General features: G+C 46.3%; 1 protein-coding gene across 2 annotated transcripts in view; it reads right to left on the minus strand.

Moving 5' to 3' along the window:
• The window catches only part of LOC136753874 (rho guanine nucleotide exchange factor 12), a 94561-nt gene that overhangs the window by 41343 nt on the left and 36023 nt on the right, over positions 1-17195 (minus strand). For both annotated transcript variants that reach the window (XM_066710267.1, XM_066710260.1), the window contains exons 2-3: positions 2624-2647; positions 478-569 (exon numbers count right to left, since the gene is read on the minus strand). In XM_066710267.1, the coding sequence (XP_066566364.1) occupies positions 478-569; positions 2624-2647 (116 nt within the window). The remainder of the gene's footprint in view (positions 1-477; positions 570-2623; positions 2648-17195) is intronic.

Genomic DNA, 17195 nt, shown 5'->3' on the forward strand with positions numbered 1-17195 from the left:
CAGGGCCCGAGCACGGCCTGTCACGTACATGTTTTTTCATCTCCTATTCATTAAGTGCATAATTTATGTACAGCACTGTCTACAGTGCACATCAAACAATACTCTTCATTTCTTTTGTTTTGTGGGGGGCCTGTTGATTAACTGCGAAAGAACAGAAGCGCTCCTGCGATTTTCTCTAGACAGCCATGTTTTGTAGAGCGGGCGTGTTCGCAAAAAGCCCTCTGCTGCCAAAACGTAGACTTCCTCGGCACGATACAAGCACACAAACACACACCTTTGATCTCTGTGCTCCGCATATGTGGGACACGCTACGTCCCAGCATCCTCTGCTCCAGCACACAGTATTTCCAAGCAAACACAAAGGACGCACTCAAGCTCACATGGTAACACTTGATTTTCGAGAATCTAATTAATTTGACACGGCACTCCCATGTCAGACAGTGCGTGTGTGCATGTGTGTGAGCGTCCGGTACCATACCTGTAGGGTCAAACTCATGCGAGGGGACAGTGGGTTTGTCACTCTTGTGCTTCTTGTCAGGGGGGGGGTCCTTGGTGAGAATGCTACATTGCCTAGAAAGACACAAGAAATGTATAGATCATTCATAAACAACAACAACAACAAAAACACTGCATGTAAACAGTTCGGATTCTCCACACAACACCAGTGTAGAGTATCAGATCTATATCCTCTATATCCAGATCTATCCTCTGTGAATCAAACCCTCTTTATTATTATTTACATATTTATTTATTTAAATTTTCAAAGCATTGCAAAGTGCAGTACCTACAATCATTACACACTACAATAAGCTTACAACCTAGAACACATGAGATCTCATGTGCAAACGTCATCGGGTTATGCCCATGGTGTGTGCTAGGGGATGGGGTCTGCACAGAAGTCACAGTTAATGACAGACTTCCCCGTTGATACTGGGTGCTCATAATTATGTGGAACAAAACACAATTTCTGCCAATCTGATTCCTCCCTGCAAAAAGTGTCTGTATTTGTATCCAGCAACTAAACAAGAGAAGACTACATGGGGATTTGATCCAAGTCTTCAAAATCATGAAAGGCATCGACCACATCAAACCAGAGGAGCTTTTCCAGATCAGCAGGGACACACGCACCCGGGGACACAAATGGAAATTGGGCTTCAAGGCATTCGAGACAGAAAACAGGAGACACTTCTTCACACAGAGAGGCGTCACAATCTGAACAAACTCCCCAGCGATGTGGCTGAAGCTGAAAACTTGGGAACATTTAAAAATAGACTGGATAGGATCCTTGGATTACTTATTAATGGACACCAAATGAGCACGATGGGGCGAATGACGTCCTCTAGTTTGTACACTTTCTTATGTCCCTAAGAGGATGAACATTTGTGGAGCACACAAAACCGGCCTCTACTTTAATTTGACTGGGTGGATTTGCACTGTACAGGGAGAAACCATTCTGCATTAAAACACAGTTACTGCTCAGTCTCGGTTGGGAAGTACAGAATAAAATAAACAGTGCTGTCCTCATTAATACAGGCATACATGCATAACACGGCTGGGAAGAATCGATTCTCGTGCATCAGGATCTAAATCCCCTTCACTACGGACACCATTTGATGTCGCCATTTCCCCATAAAGGGGCATTCTTCTCCTGTTAAAGAAGATAATGTATCTGGAGACGGGGGTAATTAAAGAAGCAGACCATCTATTCATGGGTGCTTCGGTATCCTCGGACATCTGAAGTAATGAGTAACAAACTGGCATCCTGCCCTTCCGCCCGGGATCCCTGTATCCCAGCGCCTCAATTTAAGCCCATTTCTATCCCCCGACTGTTTTCCTGTGGCGGCGTTCCTCTGTGGCTTTAAGAGGGGCTCGCTCAAGCGGGCAACCCCCGACCCCTAGCTATGAAAGGCTCTACACAGAAGGGCGCTTCAGTGAAGTAGCGCCGGGCCCAGGATGCAGGCCCAGCTGTTCGGCCGCACATTTAAAAGGGCACTGTTCAGAGCGGAGCAATAGTTGGAAAAGAGCTTGCTTTCTTCCCATCAATCTTGCTCTCTTTTCCGAAATGAACTCGGGCAATTACTCCCAAGATGCTGTACAGGGAATTACTGTATCACGAGCACATGAAATGCCCGGCTTTGTTTGCAGCCTTTACTCCCCTGATTGAAAATGCAGTGACAGTTAGGAGGAGACGGTAAACAAATGACAAAGTGGCAATTCCAAGACCTGACGGGACCAGCCGGGACAAATGCAAAGCGGGCAATGTGCAAGTAATATATGGGGGTTATGAACTACTGCAGGTATTGTCTTCAACCCCTCGGTCACTTTGCATCGCTCAGTGATTCTGCTAGCAAACTTCTTTTCAAAGAGAGGGAGGCGGTCGACTGGTGACCTGTGAGCCACATTAAAAATGTAATTTCTGTGCAATATCCACAACAATTCAGGATTAGCGCCAGCTCATCAATACTGCATCTGTTGCTGCCGATGCAAAAATAAGTCAACCTCGTACAGCAACATAAGTTATCTTTAGAGAGCAGCAAACCACGGAGGAATCGCAAAGAGTGCATTAGCTGAGTGATGATGTGGTGATGGCCAATATCACATGGTGGAGAAACAAGGATGCTTACCTGGTCGGTTTTTTGGTGGGAAACCTGTAAGAGAAATGAGAGAAAACAGTCAGGATTAAAAGGCTAAAAACTCACTAAGTCTATTACTAACAATACAAAACAAAATACAGATTTTATATAGCACTTTTCGGAAATTACAAAGTGATTCACAGAACAGCAAAACATCAAAATTAGAAGAAAAAAAAAGCACACAGAGCAGAAGTTTCAACAGCCATGATAAACAGATTATTTCTTAAAACAGATTTAATTAATATGGGGACAGAGTTTATCTTATTTCGAGGGAACGCATAACCGTCCAAACGCACAATCGCCCACTCATCGCAGCCTCGTCCTTGGAACAACCAGCAGTTCTTGGTCCCCCGATCCATAAGGCCCATACAGGAGCATTCAACACTACAAGTTATTTTAAATAAACTGGTGCTAAACTATTCGGGGATGTTTACACAAGTAAAAGAATTTTAAAACAAAATGATGCCTAACAGGAAGCAGGGAATGGGGTTCCAGCTAAAACAGACACTTTACATCAGCGCTAAAGAGTGACCAGAAGTCGAAGCTATTCCAGGCACAGCTGACAAACATTTTCCAAAAGGCTAAATAAGCACAATTTCCTTGTTGGCTGATCTTACATTAATAATACAATTACTCGACTTTGGATATTCAAACTGGTGCAAAGTTTTCAAACTGTGAGAGTATTTCATTACTGGATGTTTTGGATATCAGACTGGGGGTTAACATTTTTTCGAGAACAGGCAGCCATGCACGTTCGCACCCAAGAGTTCAGAGAGGAGGCGTCCAGCGAACAGTTCTGAGAGGAAATCCCAGACTTTGGGTTGAGGGAGATCGGCAACACGTGTGAGTCAGGAAATGATCCCGCTGAGCGACTGTGAGGGCAAGGAAGAGAACTATTTCCATAGCACAATTAACAAGGAAACGCACAGAATACCTGTCCCAGTCCATTTAAACAAAACCGTTAGACACACGGATAGGAGCACACAGCTCCCACATTTGGAAATCAACGGTGGCCTTCAATGACCTATAAAACTATAAGGACCTGTCCACAGCAAAATAAATCCCAGTCCAATCGATCATTGTTGATAACTATATCTGAATAGTTTAAATGTGCACGATTATCTCCCTGCCTAAAGCGGAGAGGTCAAAATCCAACGCACACCGATTAAAGCTGTGAAATTCATTTTCATCTCTTCACTGAGACTTTATCGCTTTTAAACAACAAATCAAAACTATTTAATAACACCACAGTGTCAAAACAAGCTTCACAGAAACACTGCTGAATTAACAGATTTAACTAAACTCTCGGGTGAGGTTTAAAGCAATAAAATCGATTGAAACCAGCTCTGAAATGATCTGCTGGGTAAGACCGCACAGATTACCATCTAACATCTAAACAAAATGTCGAAAACAGCTTTCTGATGCATTTTAACATTAAAAAACCATGCAGAATCCTTTGCAACGTTATCCTGACTCACTGCTCCAGCCCCGATCGCCGAGAAAGCCTGAAGTGGGTCTCTGAGGGTAATCACTACAAAGTCAAGCAGCTTTTAGTCTATTATAGCACTATGAGAACCCTCCATCAACATCATCTCACCCAGGGGTATCCGACACTGAAGCGCAGACGTGGACCTCAGGCGTGGACCCCAGACGCGGTCTTTGTTCCACCCACGTTCTTACTTAATTGCACAAATAGCTTGCCTAATTGGGGAAAAATGTACCATTTCCTTTTGCTATGTCTTCAGAAGCTGCTGCCGTACAGAGGAAAAATCTCGCCGGGCTACAGTCTGCATGGATGGGAGCGGACTCCCAGAAACCGCCTTCACACTAATTAAATAATTGGTTCATGTACAAGTGTGCAGAAGTGGATCCTAACTTGCATGGGACGATAGAGAAATAAACAACGGGCCCTAGACAAGAACTTTACTTATTTATTTATGTATTTTCTGTAAGAACTGTATTCACATGATCTGGGATTTTCTCCTTTTATAAATAGCAAGGGACATTTTCTCTTTTCCTCTCCCCTCCCACCCACCCCCAGTTCCTCCTTGTTGCAGGTCACTCTTGTTTGGTCGCTGTTCCTTCCCCCGAACAATAGCCTTGTGCGCAGAACAATGTCACTCACGTCAAGCCCGTTGACTACACTGCGGCATTGTGGGACGGATTCCCGGAAACTGTGAGAGCTCCTGGCTGGGCTCCCGTTTCCTGAGTGTGTGAAATTTTCAGGCTGACGATGAAGAAGGAGAAAGGGGAGGGAGGAGAGCTGAGGCAGGGGGTTGGAAGCGGAGGAAGAAAGGGGGGGATTTGGCTGCGGGCCTGGCTCGGTCCCACTGAGCTACTTTCAAAGTGCGCTTCGTTAGTCACAAAACATCCCTCGGCCCGCGCCACCGCAGAGTTCAGTTTCTCATGTCGTTCCGACAGGGAGCGGAGGAAAAGGCCTGCTCGGGAGCCGGGCTCAGAGGCAGACAAAGATGAATTAAAGTGATATTAGAGCCTGATGGTTAATTCAACCTAAAGAGGATTATTTGATTATTGGGATTGTCTGTCTGGGCCAAAGAGGCCGTGGGGTGGGGGCACGGGGAGAGGGGGGTACTTTAGTCATTTGACTGAAGTACAGTTTCTCTGAATGCGAAATCTTGAGCAACGACTTGGCATTAGAGAGAAATACAAAAAACAAACACAAAGCTGACCTGGAGGATAACGCCGCCTGAATGATTAAATGAAGACATCAGGGTCCGGTTGCATAAACATAGTCTTTGTCTTGGTATAATTATAAGTCATACTAATGATAGACACTCAGCTAAAACTGTTGCATAAAAGTTTGTCAATCGTGGAAGCATTCTTGGTTTTTTAAGACACTTGAAAAAAATATAAAAACATGCTTCTGTAAAACAATGACGATCCCGGTTAACTGAAACTCTATGCTAATTATTGAAATACAAATGCAGACAAATATATAAACTATAATATAATAATACAAATTACCGTTTTGAAATTACAGAAGTGGATAGGTAAAATATACATTTAATATACATGTGGTTATTGAACTCTTTGGGGAGGAATCTCAATGTTTTGGGGATTGCCAGTGGGCGGGACAGCGGGTGTGTGTGAGCCAATGGGAGGCTCCGCCTGTCAGCATCAGTGACAGTGTCTGCATAGTCTCAGTTTCAATGAGAAGAGAGACTTAAATCCTCAGTTAGCCTGGGGGTGAGGGGGCTAACTTTTCAGGTTAAGTCTTAATTGTTATGCAAGTGACTAACTTGCATTAGACTAGTCTGTCAAATTCAGACCAGTCTAATGGTTTAGACTAGTCTAACATAGTTTTATGCAACCGGCCCCAGCTGTGAATTTTCAGCCCCAATCCCAGTGAAGCAAGACAGCAAGACTTCAGTGGCGGCACAAAGGGACAGACAGAAAGCAAATCCTGATCAGAAGCCAACTGAGGGGAACAAGCTTGTTGCGAATCCTCTAAACCACGTGAAGTGGAGAGAAATTCTCTTTGTTTTCATTCTCTCATTCCTGCTTTTGAAGGCTTTGTCTACTGGGAGATGGCAATAACCAAAGGATTAATAACTTCTGGAAAGCCTGCCTGATATTTGGTCACGGCGCACTAATGGCGCACGTTTTGGATTAGGAACCCAAAGCCTAACGATGATGTCCATTAACAACGTGAGAAATTGTTCAAGTTCTGACATGCCCAAAGAAGCCGATGATCGCTTTGGTTAAACATCTGAATGAATACTGATTTTGGACACTCTTGCATTTGATTGTAAAAACCTCAATACACAAAATAACTAAAACACTAACTGATAACGGAACTAAATCATGAAATTGCCGCAAAGACAAACGCACCCCAAACTCATCCCAGCACACATACACATGATCTCCCATTCATATGCTAAAGCTTGACCACACATACATACTTACATACATGCCACACATACAGGCATTACCACACACTATGCACATGCCACCTGGCGTGACCCCCGCAGTTGGCAAGTCGTCTGAGAAGTTGCTTCCCACATGTGATAGGGGTGAGACAGGGGTCGCCCAGCATGTGTGCCACTCGGATTGTGTCATCTCGCACCATCACCACTCTCCTCACTCCCCTCCCCCAACACCACCCCTTTGGTCCAATTTCAAACTGACGGTAAGCGATCCCATTCAGCCGCGCTCTAATTGGCCACCCCTGGTCACCTGTCACCACAAAGACATTCTTTCATTCTTCGGGATCCAGGAAGAAGCCGCCACAACACATCGGAGAGTCACACATCTGTGTGTCCGTCCTACTCTTTCGGCAGTCGGGTGTCCACGTGGACAGCACCGCATGCATCAGCCTGTCCCGCTATGTCTCTATTTGCCAAGGGACTCACTCTCACAGCAGCTGAAGCACTGCAGAGAAGCAGGGGAGAGGTCAGGGGAATGATTGATAGTCTGCGCATCTGTCCCAGGCCCCAAAACAAACCTGACAGCAACGCGTGCGGTTATTACTCTCAGCAGCCGAGTGATATAGACACATAACAGGTCGTGTTTGTTTTCCCCAGGTAGTGCCTTTTGAGAGGGTGGAGGGTCTTATTCTCAAATGACCCACCACCCCAGAGAGAAACAGCTCACATCGCCGGCACTTACAGAGGTCATAGCCGGACGGAGAGAAGACGCAATACAATATGACTTTTTTTCGGTTTGCTATTCAGAAAACAAAGCGGAGCTACACATAGACACACAATATGATGGCATAGGCAAGCCCCACGTGACACAAAGACAACTTTTAGTGGGTGATCACCTCACTAAACAGCCGACCAATTATACCACCATTACAGAAATCAAACATTCCCGTTTTATGTACATCGGCATTGAAACTGTGGAGTTCTCATTTCCCCTTGTTCATTTTTTGTTGTAATTTAATTAAACCTGCAACTCCCTTTTATAATTACATTTATAAGATATTTTGCATCAAGAATAAACTCAAAGCAAAAAAACTAAAACAAAGCACTACATTCCAACAATAAATCTGCCAAAACAGCCTTCTCTTGTTTCTTTGTGTGTATAATATATATATATATAATTTTCTCTCTCTTCGCAGGCCCCGGATCGCCTGTCTCTTTCAGTATAGGCCACAATTTGACCTCCACACTCCCACTCCCTTCCCACCAGCCCTGGGCCGGCTGCAGCTTGCATGTCAGCGACACTACAGCAGGCAAGACGGAAAATTAATTTCCAGCGAGGGGCGGGAATGGGGAGAGGACTAAAACATAGTGACAGTGTGCAGGGAGCTCGCTGGGGGCCCTGTAGCTGTTTCTGTAGCACAGGCCTCGGTACACGATCGCCGCGGCCGCTGCTACCGAGACCGGTGGGGTGGGGGCGGGCGATGCCTAGGCCTCTCAATCGAGGCTTTGTTTTGCTCGGGAGCGGAAAAAAAAAAAAGCGGCAGGCCTAGCCAGCAGGGCCGGGGTCAGAGACACCCCGAGCAGGGAAGGAACCAGACAAACAGCGCTGGTCTGTGAGAGGCTTTCAAAACATGAGGAGGGGGAGACAGAAAAGGGAAAAATGTGAAGGGAGCCAGGAGTCAGAGTGACAGAGAGGAGGAAGGGGGGATTCTGGGGCGGCACTGTCCTCCTGGCAGAAGAGAGCAACCCTTTGGTGCTTTAACTCCTTCGCCCCGGCATCGGTTTCCCCTTGTTTACTATTATCAAACTTCCACCAGTCGGCGAGTAGCAGTTATCATTTATCTACAACGATTTATAAAACAAGCAGCAACTTCTGACCTCAGTACGTCAAGACATCGGGAGCCTCCGGTAGTGGAATCAAAACACACTGAATATGAAAATAGGACGATATTCACAAAGACACACATACTCGCACTCATAAAGAGTAGGCAAGGAGTAAGGATTGGCTTGAGGGGATAGGACCCTTGTAGATGTTTGTCCGTTAGCATCTCCTTGTTTATTTATATATTTGAATTCCCTTGCTTTAAAGGCTGACAGGAACCCACATGGTCAAGTGCTCCTTTCCCGCGAAACCCAGGCATAGCTGTAGCCGTAGAGCCGTGCCATCGTGTGCCAGTGCGCCGCACTCTGTATCTCAAGAGCCGGCCTGCAGTCCTACCCGCCCGCCTCACTCCTCCGTGGGCAACAAACACAGCCCCCTCTCAACCAGTCGCCCGCCTCGCTCATTTCCCCTTCCTCTGGCAATCAGACCTCATTAAAAAGGAGGGCCAGGGCTTGCTGATTCAAAAACCCAAAATGTATAAATCAAAAAGCGAGAGAGAGTTCAGCAGGGTTGAGAAACAAAGAGAAGGAGTCATGGAGGGACCCACGTTCTCTGGTTTGGGTGCGGGAGGGACAGGGTCTGAACTCAGATCCACAAGAAATGGACATGAAAGGCTTCAGATGGGGCATGTGCCTACAGGGTAAAATTAACAGGCCTTGTCCTCTAATTACATGGCAGCATCCGCGGGTTGGGGCTTCAGAAGGGCAGCAGCACCCAGGCCACCATCTCAAACGTTCTGCCGTCGACGTGGCTGTTTGTCGGAAACAAGCGAGGGGTCCGGGATGAAGCACGGGGAACTGGCTGACTGTGTCACATGTACGTATGTGTATGTATGCATTTATAAGCAGTCCTTTTCGTGTCCTGGGCAAACTGAAACATTTTAACATTACAGCCAAAACCTTTCTTTTGGAAGTGTTCAGCATTCTTTAAAGGTTTGCACGGTATAACTGGGGTCATATTGACATTTCCCCTCACCCAGAGGAGACTTCACAGACACGTCCAGGAGCCGTTCCAGAATGTGCAATTATGGAGAATGTAGATAAAGGATAAAAGGTCATTGATAGAAAAATGCCCACAAACACTGTGATGACACCTTACAGGGGGATGTTTTATTTTGCGCTGCGCGAACAACACTCCCAAGAGGCATATACCCTCACACTCGCAAGTAGACACTATCACAGACCCACCGACGTGGATTTAAAGAACCGTGCCGTGTTCCTCACACCACTCAGATCAGAAAACCCAGGGAGGCTTTCTGGTACGCACGCTGTCCTTCGTCTGATCTGGCAACCGATTTTTGAAGACATTTAAGGACAAGAGTGAAACCACGGAATAAAATCCTCCAATCTCTCCCATGCTGGGCTGCACTAAGGCTTAATAGGGAGACGCGTTAACTTTTAACTTTTGTTTAAACATCGCCCCTTCGGTGAGAGGCCCTCGGTGCCGCACCTGTGATTTATCTTGTGCTAATGCATTGTGCCCTGTGCCTGTAAACTCCAGGGGAGATTAGATAGGTGAGATATTTTTAGCGGCTCTAATAGACAGCGGCGCAAAGGGGGCCTGGTGTCTGCAGGCAATCTGACGGAGGGCTCGGCCAAAAAACTAAACCGAGGGAGTCGGGGTGAGCAGAACAAGTGCCTGTTTCTGTTTTTCTGGCTGTGGTTCAAGCGGGAGGCGTTTGTGCAGACCGTAAGACTCGGTGGGCAGTCCCCCCAAGAGGTTAACAATGGTGGTCAGTCAGTGATCAGATAAACAAACTGTAAAGATGTTACCGTGTTTTTTCCACGAAGCAAAGGCACCTCCAACAGATTCCTTGCCGTCTATAATCTAAACACTGCCATTCGGTTCTTGATGATCAACTGCAATGCAATGCAATTAGCCCTAAAGCTGATGCCCAAACCTCCCATCCCAGAAAGCAACAACACTGAGTTACAGTACAGTATTTGGGTGAAGTCAGGTCAGTAAAAACTTCATTCAGATAGTAAAGATTCAAGGGAAGGAAACCTGCCGTTACAGCAAGCTGCTCAACCGACATGACGTACTGCCAAGAAGGACAAAAAAAAAAAAAACGTGCTCCTTTCCAACATAGCGGATTCAGAATTGCTGGCACGGTTTCGGCTTCCTCTGGATTTTTTAAACGAGACCTCATTTCCTCGCGGTCATATCCTGTTACAGCAAGCGAATTAAGCGCACTCTGCTGCAGGGAGAGATTAAAAACGGTGCGCGCCTCATCCCCGCTTCCTGTGAAGGGGACCGCGCTCCACTGAAGGACACCAGCGAGGAGACACGACTCCGGGCAGAAGCGCAGCGGTTGTAATTTGCTGAAAAACCATAAATCCTCCAGATGTGAGAGTAGGGTGGCCATGCCTCGGGGTCTCAGCCCGACTTGCCCCTCCTCTGCCCTCGTCAGCACAGCTGTTCCAGGCAGGACCGGCGGGGGGGTGGGGGGGTGCAGAGGGAGGGACGGGACACAAAGGATACATGTTTGAACAGCTAAATAATCAATAACCCAGGGAATGAGCTTATCGCCACCACGGGGGGCCGAAAACAGAGCAGGCATGCCGTCACGCAGCCAGCCAGGCAGAGACTCATGACACAGCATACGAGATGAGTCCCAAGCCGCTGCTGTCATTTAACCCAAATCATCCATATAGAAGAACACATCAAAATCCTGCACCAAAACTTAAGCAACCAAAGGTCATGTCCGTGCTTGCGAAGGAACATAAATTATTTGAATATGATGAGTAAAACAGTTTTCAAAAGCTCCACTCTGCAACACAATTAGTTTTCTATCCGGTTTAATCTCATTAGACTGAACTGTTCATTAAACATGAACTAAACAGTACATTTAGAAGTCTTTCAATTAAACTGCGAGGGAAACGCATTAAAAAGCATGCAGACATGACAAATATTTGATTATAAATTAGTCCTCTACAACAGTAGGGCTTTGTAAGGGAAATTATATGATACAAAGGGCTGCAGACATGTGCTAGTTTGCAAGTGGACATACAATTTGCCCGTGCCAGAGTTAAAAATTTCAGTTTCAGTTCTTTCAGCTTATGTCTGATGTGACATCTGATATGTGTAATCTGACTTTGTACAATTGCCATCCTTTCAGTAAGAAATCCTGTCCACTCCTCGCTCCACTTTCGAGGAGAGTATGCGTGCAAATTTTCTTTTTCCCTTTTGTAAACAAAGGTTGGTGAATGGCTAATCTAACGTCTCCCCTCACCCATCGAATGCCACGAGAAGCAACATCCTTGCCCGAGTTATAATTACCCCCGGAGACCGCCGCGGGGGCACGAGATTTCCCGCGATCCCAAACCCCACCCACGCCGACCACTTCCTCTCCTCCCCTCGCTGCGAGATCAGTCTCCCGGGCACCAAGCGTTGGGTGATGGAACAGCTCTGTGCAGCAGCAGGACTGGCCTCAGCCTGGGGGGAATTGCCTGCCTTTTCTGCCCCAATAACCCTACTCTCAGGTTTCCTGATGGGGCTCGGGGATGTACATTTCTTCACGCTAGTTTGTCTGTTTGTGTTTTATTATTGCGAAGGGGAGGAATGAGGGGGGGGTGCTGGGTATTAGCAGCCCCCACCACCGCCACCACAACCCCCTGGGAGGCCCGGAGAACGATCCCGACTGGAGTTGGTAGCCTAATGTCAACTGGAACCCGACAAGCCGCTATGATACTGGGAAGGAAGCACAACAGAGGAGATGGGGGTTGGGATGCTGGCGCTGCTGGGAAATAGATCCAGTACACAACAACCAAAAGGATATTTTTATTGGGGATAAAAGCGCAATGCCTCGAACTTTTTGAATCTGATTTCACAGACCGACACAGAGACAAGGGAACAGACAAATGCAAAGCGTACACAGAAATATGAATCTAACACAAAGTTCTCTGCTCTACCGTTGGCTGTGTTAGGTGTGGCTTGGCTCCACACACGCAAAGTGAATCTAAACACAATTGATGCAAATACCTCCTTTTAAACAAGGAGTGCAACTCAAAGAAAGACCTCACGGTTTATTAATGATGCATTAACTGGAACCACATTCCTTCTCCACTTAATATGATGTCTTCTAGTCAATTGTAAGACAAGGATAAGGGCTAAGAAACAAACAATAACTTTTCTAACAAACAGGGATGTCTTGGGCGATTAAGTAGTGTACTGTAATTAATTATAGTCAAGAGCTCACTTCAATAGCATTGCCACACAGATAAGCAAGTTAGCATTAATATCTAGGTCACTGGATCTGAAGGGTTGTTTTTTTCTTTTTTGTGCAAGCGACCACCGATACTAACTAGCTGCACTTTTGTTTTATTCAATAAGACACAGCAAGAAGTCGATTGGAAAAAGAGGATAACATGCAAATGGCTCTGTATGCTGGTAACCAGACGGGCACCGAGGGGCATACGGAGCTGAAATGAAAGCTTGGTCGTGCTCTGGTTGTGTGGCGGAGTGCGGGGCGAATGGAGGGAAAGGAAAAAAGAAATCTCAGCATTAACCCCCTCCTCCCTAGAGGATGGGAACAATGAGATGTATTACATGGTGCCCGATTAACCACAGCAGAATATTACTCAGAGATACCTCCATCTCTCTCTCTCTCTCTCTCTCACGATTCGGAGTATCTCCTGTAAAAGACGGAGCCTCGTGCCCTGATTTCACTGAAAAGAGACTCCAAACGAGAGACAGAGATAGAGAGGGGGGGGTCGGTGATGTGGTCTACATTCCATTTTTGCTGTCATGTCTAATCCGTCTCCGCAGACACTGAACCCCCCCATTCACGTGCAGTCTAGTATGTACAATCTTCTCTCCACAAGGAGGAGGTGAGCAATGCTCGTTTGCCTATGGGTAAAACAGAAAGACCGACGCCCATGGAAAACCAAAAGTACGGAGCATTTCATGTTTTCATGTTCACGACCGGTGCACATTTTGGACGTGTCTGGGGTGAATCTAGATGAAGGCCCGAGTTTTTGCATTGAAATGGTTTGAAACAGACAGCCAGAGAAGAGGAGTCCTCTAAACCAGATCTCCCTGTGTCACACATCAACCAACTCCCTCTCGTTCACACTCGGACCCTTTCCGCCCCCACGAACGCCTGCATTCTCTCTTTACGGCACTTCACGGCTATATAACCCCATCCGTTTCTTGTGGCAGCTACGGCACAGTGCAGGGTTGAGGTATTGTACTGCTAGGGTCGCCGCCACGATCCACAGCTCATTAGATTTACTGCCCAAGAGCTGCAGCCTGCATCTCCATGGGGAGCGTGAAGGTCATGGAGCCATCGGGTGGCTCCTTGAACGAAGCACAACACATAGACGCACAACAACCAGCGAGATGGCGCCATCGAAAGCTAATCCGATACAGCAAATCTGTGGGACTTGTTTCTGCTACTTTCCCGTCAATTTCAATATAACCCTAAAAAAATATTCAGATTTATTGTTCCGCGGTTTAGCAAGAAAGTGCTTTATATAGCAGAGGGAACCTGACAGATTATCTGTCTGTCTAGGGCGTCGCTGCGATGGACTGCTCGATATATATACTGTGCGCACCCTGTAACTATAGTGCTGAGGCAACGACAAAGCTATTCTTAGATGGAGAAACAGCCTCGCAAATGCATCACAAGCTTGTCAAAGCAGTGCGATCGCTGTACGCTGCCACTACAAAAAAAAAAAAAAAAAGCTACAACCTGCTCGGCTAACCTCTCATTAAAATCCAGAGAATCGTTAATTAGAGCACATGTGTCTAATACGCAGGAACAGAAAGCCCTTTTAACACATACGCTACACTGCACAGTCAGTAAAGCAAAAATACTGCTCTTTTCTTTGGGGGGGGGGGAGCGGTTAAATTTCCCCAAGTGTTTTGGTCGTGTCTCCGGGGGGGGGGGGGGGGAAGCGCAGAACCACAAATGTACAATAAACCCCCCTCCCCCATCTCTTTCCTTGTTACGATTTTCTCTTTTCTGAGGTGAAAGTAATGCCAGGCCCCGCAGCTCGCAATATGAATCTGAGAGATTGCACTGCGTCTGTTCAGATCAGCATCACCGAGCTAGACCAACCCCCCCACCCCGCCACTCGCTGCACCAGCCCTGGGGCCGTGCTGCCAAAATATCAGGCCAGAGCCTGTGTTCCTCTCTCACTCACTCTCCGCATCTCTCTCTACACCCCCCCACCACCACTACCACCCCACTATCTGTTCTCTTTGCATTGCCACTATTTCACAGGCTCTCTCCAATCTCAGACAATCTGGTACAAACCTTTTCATGAAGCGGGGAACGTGGTTTTAATACAGATTCGCTATCTTCACTGCAGGCCTGCTGCAGTAGTTGTAGAGGGTTTGGTGGGAGATCTTTTGAAAAGAAATGGAGAAAACTGTAGGTTCTTGCCCCCACCCCTATAAGGTGCATGCTACCCTATAGAAATTGAGCTGGTCATTTCCTCAGACGGTTTACATTATTGTATAGTAATTAGGATGCATACGAACCATTGTCAGTCATGCAATAAAAGCAGGAAGTGTCTCATAATAGTCTTGGAGAGGGCAGTGATGTCAATAAGTTCAAATCCTATGTGCAAGAAGACATTTTAATTTTGACCAGATTGGGGGTTTGTTTGTTGTTGTTTCAGGAGGTCCAGTGTTGGTGTGAGCAGCTGTCGTGTACCTGTCTGAAATGACAGTTGAGTGTGAGCCACGCCGCACTGCCTCCTGGGTTTCAGCTGGCGTCCCCTCGGCTGGGGGTCCCTCACGGTGCAAACACAAGACCGCGCCTCCATCCAATAACCCCCCCACAAGCATGTGCAGATATCAGCATCAACAGGGCCAGAAGGATAAGTAGTGGGGGATTAGCTTTGCGTCTGACCCAAGCTGGCTACTTTTGCACAACCCAGCCCAGCTATGCGGGTGAATGCATTCTCAACCCTGTACCATAACAGTTAAAACAAAAGGAGTGAGAACCCCGTCTCTGAATCTGTGCGACTGTATTTTCGTGAGCCACAGACGTAAGACAGTTTATCAGGTTGTACAACACAACTGCACTGGTAATGTCAAAGCGTTAGGATTTATTCTCACTTTAGAAATCTTCCATTTGACTGTTATAACAATTTGAATTCGTATTACAGAAGAAAACAGCCAAAAACTTTAAGTCCCAGTCGGGTTTAATGCAACAGACCGAAAATGATACTGAAAGCCAGATCACACAACACAGGCACAAATATACAAAAAGTATGAAAGAGAAATAAAAAAGGGTATCTAACAGATCAACCAAAAACTGGAACAGGCTGCAACATTCTGGAACACAACAAACGCTACTACACAAGTGCAGAGTCTTAAGTGATCTGCTTGGTGAACTACCAACTTTCCAGCAGCCGAAGCAGACGGTTAAAATGATCATACGATAATGTGCAGGGAACACGTACATAGTCTCTAAGCCTCCTGGTATACATTCTCAATCTGATTTAATATTTGCAATATTAAGGACATCCTCGGGGCGCAAAAGACACCAGCAACTCCTTGATTTATCATTTTCATTTCTTCTTGCCGAGGTCGCAATTAAAGAAGGGGAGGAGGGGCTTTTCACAAATCAGTAGACTCTTTCCACAGCACACACGATGACCGACTCATTTCCAGTTGTTCGCCGAAAGAACATTTGGAATTACTGGCCTATGGACACGGTTCCATCTCGCTTCCTTTTAGGCAGGAAGTGACACATCTGGGGGATAGAGACCGCAAATTCAGCAGACCACGCTCACCAGAGGTACGTCTATATACACTAACCTAAAGGATTATTAGGAACACCTGTTCAATTTCTCATTAATGCAATTATCTAACCAACCAATCACATGGCAGTTGCTTCAATGCATTTAGGGGTGTGGTCCTGGTCAAGACCATCTCCTGAACTCCAAACTGAATGTCTGAATGGGAAAGAAAGGTGATTTAAGCAATTTTGAGCGTGGCATGGTTGTTGGTGCCAGACAGCCTACCTGAGCATTGTTTCTGACCATGTCCATCCCTTTATGACCACCATGTACCCATCCTCTGATGGCTACTTCCCGCAGGATAATGCACCATGTCACAAAGGTCGAATCATTTCAAATTGGTTTCTTGAACATGACAATGAGTTCACTGTACTAAACTGGCCCCCACAGTCACCAGATCTCAACCCAATAGAGCATCTTTGGGATGTGGTGGAACGGGAGCTTCGTGCCCTGGATGTGCATCCCACAAATCTCCATCAACTGCAAGATGCTATCCTATCAATATGGGCCAACATTTCTAAAGAATGCTTTCAGCGCCTTGTTGAATCAATGCCACATAGAATTAAGGCAGTTCTGAAGGCGAAAGGGGGTCAAACACAGTATTAGTATGGTGTTCCTAATAATCCTTTAGGTGAGTGTAATGGGCCTGTCTACTGTAAAAAAAAAAAAAAAAAAAGATCGGATAACAGAAGTTGCAGGCTGCAGCTCTTTAAAGACTTCTCTACGACAGAGGAGGAGTTCCCTGTGGCCGTGTAATCCAACAAACCGCACACGTTTTTTATTTGTTCCCGGCGTTTGTTCAACAAAGAAATATCTAGGGGGTTGGCGGGAAACATCACCGATGGGCCAAGAGATTGAGAACATTCAAGTGTCAAAGAGCCCATTGCACTGCTTTTACGAGAACGTCTCTTCAGGGGAACTTTTGCTTGTTTCACTTTAGATTTGACAATGTGAGGCTGTTTCCAATTCACAATATCTGATAATGAGAACAGGAAAGCAGGCCTCCCGCACGATTATGAAATGTGGTAATTACTGGTTAA

This window comes from Amia ocellicauda, chromosome 1 (assembly GCF_036373705.1).
Source record: "Amia ocellicauda isolate fAmiCal2 chromosome 1, fAmiCal2.hap1, whole genome shotgun sequence".
NCBI lineage: Eukaryota > Metazoa > Chordata > Actinopteri > Amiiformes > Amiidae > Amia > Amia ocellicauda.